Raw genomic sequence first — 8,330 nt, 5'->3', positions numbered from 1 at the left:
GATGGGAAAGAGAATCCAACAGGACATATACATGGATATAGCACATGGATGCGAATTCGGGGAGCCACACAAGCTCAGATGTGCCAAGCCTTTTCTTTGACGCTTACTGGGCCGGTGCTTCAATGGTTCCAACAATTAGAGCTAAGGTCAATGAACTGAAACAACAATTTGTAGGACGATTTGTGATAGCAAAAACTCGCAGGAAAGATAAGCTTTATTTGTTCTCCCTTAAGCAAGGAGCTGATGAATCGTTAAAAGCCTACATTGAATGTTTCAACCAGGAAATGAATTATGTGGAAGGGTACACTGATAGTGATGCTGTGGCCGCAATTCGAGAAGGACTTTAAGAATGTGATATGCTGAAGTCAATTTGCAAAAAAAAAACCAAAAACCTTCGTCGATCTCGTGATCCGAGCTCAGAAGTTCATTAGCGCTGAATAATATATGCGTAATCAGAGAGGACAATCTCAAACAGATCAATCAAAAAATGATGGAAAGTGGAAGGTAGAAGAAGGATCTAAAGGAGGAGAAGGAAAAAAGCAAAAGTCAGAGCCACAACAGGACATGAACAAATCCAAGACTACCTTGACGCAAAAGTTCCAAGCTTATGCTCCACCAGATACAACAAGGGCCTACACACCCTTGAATACGATAGTGGCACATATTTTAATGCAGATTCAACATCAGAATTTACTGACTCCTCCAGCCCCTATGAAGGGAGATCCTAACAAGAGGGATAAAAGTAAATATTGTTACTTCCATAAGGACCATGGCCATGAAACCTCAAGTTGCTTTCAATTAAAAGGACAGATTGAGGCACTCATTCAACAAGGCCAGTTGCAGGAGTTTGTGGACAGAGTGATAGCAGAGAGAAGAATTGCACTCTCGACAACAATGAGAAAACAAACAGCGGTCGCACAGGGAATAAATACAATAGATGGGAATAATTCTACATTGAATGAGGTCAGGACAATTTTCAAAGGACCAGAAACCGGTGATTCCATTCGGGCTCGGAACCTGTATGCTCGAGAAGCTAAAGGTCTCGATTGTGTCCAATTTGTAAATATGACGAAACATGCCGCAAAATTTGCAAAGATGGAGAACATCACCATAACCTTCACAGAGGAGGAGGCAAGGAAGTTGCTTCATCCACATAACGATGCCATAGTTGTGTCTTTGCAAGTGGCAAATAGCTTAGTCCACCAGATTTTGATCGACAATGGGAGTTCGGCAAATATACTATTCAAGGATGCTTTAACCAAGATCAACCTAGGTGGAGCAAAGTTAACACCTGTGAACACCCCACTCCAAGGCTTTACTGGAGCATGCATCCATACTGAAGGAATGATAACACTCCCAGTTACCATGAGAGAAGGGGACACTAAGGTGACAAGAATGGTAAATTTTTTGGTTGTGGACCAACCATCTGCTTACAATGTCATCATAGGGCACCCGACTTTGAATGCCATGAGAGCAGTAACGTCAACATATCATCTGATGTTGAAATTTCCGACGGAAAATGGTGTTAGAGTAGTGCTTGGCAATCAACAAGAGGCTCGCATTTGCTATGTAAAAGCAACCAATGGGAAGGTTGAATTGAAAGGAAGGGAAGTCTAGAAAAGTATTAACACATATTTAAAATGTTAAGCACCTTAAGAAGTATTATCAATAGTTAAAAAGTTTGAAGTTTAGTGTGTGTTTGTACTTCAATGTGACGCCAAGTTTGTCAGGCGAAACATATTATTACTAAATAAGGTCGAAGTGTTTGCTAATTTCTTCTTTTAATATGACAAAGAAAATGGGGGGATAGAAGTGTATCAATTCAAAAAAAAAAAAAGAAAAAGAGCTTCAAAAACCCGATCCCAAGTGGGCACGGGAAAATAAAAAAGCCTCGGCTTGGAAAAATCCGACCCCAAGTGGGCACGGGAAAATCCAGAGAGCTTCGGCTCAGAAAAACCCGACCCCAAGTGGGCACAGAAAAATAAAAGAGCTTCGGCTCGGAAAAACTCGACCCCAAGTAGGCATGGGAAAATAAAAAAAGATCTTCGGCTAGGAAAAACTCGACCCCAGGTGAGCACGGGAAAATCCAAAAAGAGCTTCGGCTCGGAAAAACCCGACCCCAAGTGGGCACGGGAAAATAAAAAGAGCTTCGGCTTGGAAAAACCCGACCCTAAGTGGGCACGGGAAAATAAAAAAGCCTCGGCTTGGAAAAATCCGACCCCAAGTGGGCACGGGAAAATCCAGAGAGCTTCGGCTCAGAAAAACCCGACCCCAAGTGGGCACAGAAAAATAAAAGAGCTTCGGCTCGGAAAAACTCGACCCCAAGTAGGCATGGGAAAATAAAAAAAGATCTTCGGCTAGGAAAAACTCGACCCCAGGTGAGCACGGGAAAATCCAAAAAGAGCTTCGGCTTGGAAAAACCTGACCCCAAGTGGGCACGGGAAAATAAAAAAGCCTCGGCTTGGAAAAAACCAACCCCAAGTGGGTATGGGAAAATCCAGAGAGCTTCGGCTCGGAAAAACCCGACCCCAAGTGGGCACGGAAAAATAAAATAGCTTCGGCTCAGAAAAACTCGACCCCAAGTGGGCACGGGAAAATGAAAAAAGAGCTTCGGCTCAGAAAAACTCGACCCCAAGTGGGCACAGGAAAATAGAAAAAACAAGGGAACAACCCGACCCCAAGTGAGCACGGGAAAATCCAAAGAGGAAGAAACCTTAGCCTGAGAAAACCTAAGCCTAAGTTGGGCTTGGGAAAATCGCAAAGTCGAGGAAATATTACCACGAAAAAAGTCAATCCCAAATGGGCACGGGAAAATCGTAAGCCATGGGAGAAACTTGGTTAAAGGGAAAACCAGACCCCAAGTGGGCACGGGATAACTCTAAACCAAAGAATATATATATATATATATATATACATATATATATTAGCTAGTCTACATTGATAAACTGTAGCAATTGCAAAGAAAAATTAAAAAAAAAATTATTATTATGTTACAGGAAAGATAACAAAAGAACATGTTTCAATAAAAGGAAAAGTGCTAGCCAACCGGCCCAAGTACACAAGAGCAATCATGAAAAATGGAGTGCAGAGCAAAAAAAAAAAAAAAAAAAAGAAAGCTTTTATGTGCTGCTTGGTGGATCGATACTTGGAGGATCGCTGCTTGGTGATTTTTCCAAATCCTTCATAGGTTCAATCATCTCATCATCAGGGTTGAAGTCATTCGGTGTAGGTGCTGAAGGAGTCTAAACAATATGAGGAAGGTCAAATGAGAGATTAAGGTCAAGGTCTTTGTTATAGAAAATGATTGCCTTCTTGGCTTCTTCGTAGCCTTTCCAGAACTCGTCCTCAGCAAGCTCGACTTTATTAGCCTCGTACTTGGCATGGCAAAGCTCTAAATCTTTCTTCACTCGCTCGAGTTTCCTTAGAGACATATCAAGAGCAGCTTTAGTCTCCACAAGAGTCTTCCTATCATTTTCAGAGGAGGTCAAAAGAGCATTGTATTTAGCTTTCCAACCATCTAAGATGCTCACTGTCTGCGTAACTAATTTCTCAGATTGAAGCAATTTCTCTTGTGTCGCCTTTAAACTGTCCTGAGATTCCTTAAATTTTGGTGAAATTATTTTTGCCTCTTCAAACATTTCTTTTGTTCGAGAGTTGTACACAAGAAGATCTGCGAAGAGCTAAAAAAAAGGGGTAAACAAATTAGCTTAGGAAAGTCTAAACACAATTTGGGCTCGGAAAATCCCAACATTAATAAAGAAGGAGAGAGATAAAGCTAAGCCCAATTTGGGTTCAGAAAATTTCAATGAAGAAAAGGAGGGGGTTTACCTCAGTAATCCGGCGCTCGATTGAAGTAGCTAAGTTGATGGCTTCTCATTTTTTAGCTCCGTCAATATGTTCGCGAGGCACAAATTTCTCCATCTTTTTCAACATTGGAACATGACAGGGGCGGATGGACAAGCGGACCAACCCATCAGTTATAACATCAAGAGTGGAAGTATCTTTGGAAGTTTGGCCAGGTTCATGACTCGAAGACTTTTTTGCTGGTCTTGAAGAAGGAAGTGGATCATTTGGTGCACGAGAGCTAAGATTTAATGCAGTTGATAGAGAAGGGCCAGTAGGTGGAACGTCAAAGGAGGACTTTCGCTTCTTCATCCGTTCCTTGAAAATCTCAGGGTCGAAGGTTGATTGACTGGGAGGCCTCGTGGGCCTAAACGCTAAGCGGGATTCCAAGTCCTTGGAAAAATGCCTAGACACATGGTGCAGACATGAATGGGAGCCATCACCACGATGCTCAAAAGGAGGTCTGAAATCACGCTTACTAGCCATATCTGTTGAAAAAAAAGAGGTAACAAAAATCGGCAATAAAATATGTGTAACAGGCATAAAAAGAAGTCAGGTGGGAGTGTCGATAAAGTCACACCTATTTTTTTTAAAGATAGCAGGGTCAGCAAGATGACAAACGTCAGAAATAGGGTCATTCAAAAATAATTCCATGTCATTCAGAGAACAAGATGGATCAAGCAATGGACCGATACCACTCAAAGATTCTTCTAAGGTAGTTGTGTCAGACATACCATTAAATAACACATCTGGATCAAGAGTTTGCATTGTGGAAGGAGATAAAGTTCTTGTGTCACATGGCCAATGGGCATCTAACGTTTCTTTAGAAAGAAGATACTTTACGTTTCTGATTGCCTTGTCAGTTTTTTTTGTGGAGCTAATGTTGTCAAGCGCATCTTGTGAAAGGATGACCTTGTTAGGCTTAGGAGGAATCACATTTGGGTTGAGGTTCCAATTTCCAGAAACTATGAACCAAGAAGATCTCCAGTGTTTGTCGTTTTCAAGACAAACCAGAATGAGTTTCATGTTTTGTTTCGCTTGGAAGTAAAAAGAACCATTGTGCCCGGGTGATTTCTTTTTTACGTAGATGCCTCTAAATTCGTTGACAGTCAAATCTCCCAATCCAAGTTTCCGCCAAAGGACAAAACAAGCGATGGCATGACGTAGCGCATTCGGACAAAGTTGGCATAAACTCAAGTTAAAATATACCAAAAGATCATGGATAAATGGAGGAACTGGAAGCCGAAGGCCACATTTGAAAAAATCTTCGAAAAGCACGATCCCATCTGTCAGAGGGGATTTTAAAGTTTCATTTTGTGTCGGGAGGCGAAGTGAAATGTTAGAAGAAATGCAATAAGCGGTACGGATCCTTTCCAAGTCTTCTATCATAAGATGGCTATGTAAGTCTTCCAAGTCGAGCTCGGATTGATCGGGAATGGTCTTTGAAGACCCCTCGGCCGGTAAAGAGTCATCATCGGAATCTACACCAACTGGATTTTTGGGGTCGGAACCAAGCGAATTCTTGCGCTCGGACACAAGCGTTTTCTTAGGAGAGTCAATCTTCTTCCGCTTATTCTTGGCGTTGCCACCTTCATGAGCTTTGGCGATATCTCTAGCCTTGCCGAGTTTGAACTTCAAGGTTGTGCTTTTGACTTTTTGGCGTATATCTTCAACGCTGGTCTCGGGGATATACAGAGAATCACTAGAAGAAGATATCTCTAGTCTTGCCGAGTTTGAACTTCAAGGTTGTGCTTTTGACTTTTTGGCGTATATCTTCAACGCTGGTCTCGGGGATATACAGAGAATCACTAGAAGAAGAGGAGTTAGAAGAATTTCCATCATTTGAAGCCCGAAAAACTCGGTTAGCACGGAGTTTGAAGCGTTTGAGGGGCTGCCCGGTGTTCATTAAAGCAGCATTAGAGCCATCTGTCTTTGTCGCCGCTAAACCGTTAACGACATCATCATGGTGTTGGTTATTTTTCGCTTCCATTCGCTGGAGTTTATGATAAAAATCACACAAAGACGATTTTCCTTTGTTCCTTTTCTACAGCACTTTTCTTTCTTCTTCTGTGCCTTACGTTAATTGTGGTAGAAGCATATACAAGAGGATTGTGTTAGCATGGGAGGCCTTACTCAAAGGAATTAAAAGATCACGTAATGGGCAATGGTTGGAAAAAAAAAAGGCAACATAATAAGTGGATCCATTTACATTGCACCATCTTTGGAGAAAAAAAAAAAGGAAAGTGTACGAAATTTCTCATGCAGAGAGAAGAGGAAAGCAAAACGTTTTGGAAGCAAAAGAAAGTCAGCATTAATTACAGAGGTGCCAAGTTTTGTTTTTCATATATATTGAAATTCAATAAAGCTACCTTTAGTTTTTTCTTTCCATTAGCGTTGGAAGCAATTAAAGTAAATGGGGAATGCAAATCTAAGCATGTTGTTGAAACTAGCTGATTCCACTTCTGCTTTAGAGACGTAGAGGAAGCTTTTCAAAAAAAAAAAAAAAAAAAAGGGGGAAGCTTACCAATTATGAAGAAGACGCTGAAGATTGGAGCAGATTGGGAAAAATTCTTTTGGGAGATTATGCCATGTAAGTTTAAGCTATTCGAATTTATAAGGAAGTTGTTCAAAATTGTAAAAGTAATGGGAGATGATTTTCGGCAATAAATTTGCATATACGTTCAGAATATTCATGGATTCTGTAAATGTGAGCCTGTCGCAAACAAGGAAAGAAATTTTAGAAAATCTTCATCAAATCTTCGACATTCATGGTATGTTGGAAGGGGGAGATAAAGTTCGGTAAAGAAAAAGAAAAACTTCTGGGCAAGTTTTAGTCCCCTTCGCTTGGCGTGCGACACTCGTGGACTGGGGGGCTGATGTTGGGCGGTATTTTCGGAATCATTAAATGTGCAATAAATTCAAAGGCTCGTCGGAGCCTAAGCTATCCCGAGCCCAAGCTCTCCCGAGCCCAAGTTCTCTGGAGCCCAAATTTGCCGGAGCCTAAGCTCTCCCGAGCCCAAGTTCGCCGGAGCCTAAATTTGCCGGAGCCTAAGCTCTCCTGAGCCCAAGCTCTCCCGAGCCCAAGTTCTCCGGAGCCCAAATTTGCCGGAGCCCAAGCTCTTCTGAGCCCAAGCTCGCCGGAGCCGAAAGTTCAAAGGTCGCGTGATGTTATCAAGTGAAGTAACTGATGCTAATTAAAGACATTGAATGGTTGAAAGTTAATTCTCATTGATTATTTATTAGTTTTAACTCACAAAAAAGGTGAAGAGCCTCTTTGTAATTAAGAGAGAATAAACTCTCGAATTAATGGGAGAATTAAACTCCCTCAATCCTAATGTACTATAAATTCCCTCAGTTTGAGAGGAAAAGGGACACTCATTTCTGAATACAATTGCCTTGTGATTGTCTTCATTTTGTTTTTGTTATTCCTTCAGAGGTTCTTTGTGTTCTTCGAGTGTTCTTCCAATTTTCTTAGATAATTTACTTATTCAATTCAAATTATTTGTCTAGGGACGTTGGATAAGTGTCGGACGGAATTTTGCTCCAACATATATCAAAATTTGATGACAATTTTAGCGGATTTGTTTTTTATATATTTAAATACATATAAATACTCACATTAGAAATAAGTTGGGCGTGCAGTGAAAACTTTTTTCTCCAATTCACGTATTCCGCTCAGTCTTCCCATTGTGTGTGTGTGTGTGTTTTTTTTTTTAATTTATTTTTGCTGTTTGTGCTAGTCTTTCTGAGTCCCATACGAACAAGGAACAAAAAGAAGCCCTAAATTCCCACTTCTCCTATTTTGACGGGAACTTTGTATAAATAGACTAAGTAAAATGTGTTTTTAAGTAAATAAACCACCAAAAAAATAAATTGGGTAAATAACCCAACTTCCATGTCAGCATTCCACGTCATCAATTATGCTTTTAGGGTTTTCTTTCTCCTCCTCCTCTTCCATTTTGCGCCATTTTGTTCTCCCAGCTGCCTTCAATTTCTCCTCTCTTCTTCTCAAGTCATTGTCGTCGCATAACCTCATTAATATTATTATCTTGCCCATTCAACGTTTTTTTCTCATCCAAAATGAAGTTTGAAGAAGAGCTACTAAGTAAGTCTTTCATTTTCTATATCTCTCATGGTGTTTTTCGTTGTTGTTCATATGTTTTTAAGATGAGAATGTAGTTAAAAATCCATTAAAATAGTAATTTTACATGTTAAAAGACTAGTTTACATTGTCTGATATGATGAAGATCCGCTGGGTTAGAAAAAAAAAGGTTTGTTCTTGGTCGGTTTGTGGTCTGTTCTTAGTCTGTTCTTGGTCGGTTTGTGGTCTGTTCTTGGTCTGTTCTTGGTTTGTTCTTATAACATGGTCGGTTCGTGGTCTGTTCTTATAACATGGTCGGTTTTTGGTCTGTTCTTGGTCTGTTCTTATAACGTGGTCGGTTCGTGGTCAGTTCTTGGTCTGTTCTTAGTCTGTTCTTATAACATGG

General features: G+C 40.6%; 1 protein-coding gene across 1 annotated transcript; it reads left to right on the top strand.

Annotated features, from left to right (window-relative positions):
• The first annotated feature begins 444 nt into the window (after window positions 1-444).
• LOC112091676 lies at window positions 445-1,617 on the top strand. Its single transcript, XM_024165874.1, has one exon. The coding sequence runs from the start codon at window positions 445-447 to the stop codon at window positions 1,615-1,617; it is 1,173 nt and encodes a 390-aa protein (XP_024021642.1).
• Window positions 1,618-8,330: the final 6,713 nt, after the last annotated feature.

The sequence above is a fragment of the Morus notabilis genome, unplaced genomic scaffold (assembly GCF_000414095.1).
Source record: "Morus notabilis unplaced genomic scaffold, ASM41409v2 Scaffold468, whole genome shotgun sequence".
NCBI classification, from domain to species: Eukaryota; Viridiplantae; Streptophyta; class Magnoliopsida; order Rosales; family Moraceae; genus Morus; species Morus notabilis.
Note: the sequence above shows the minus strand (reverse complement) of the source record. Positions and strands in the feature narration are given on the sequence as shown.

Coding starts and splice junctions, on each gene's coding strand:
- LOC112091676 (XM_024165874.1), top strand. CDS start 445: ATGCGTAATCAGAGAGGACAATCTCAAACAGATCAATCAAAAAATGAT.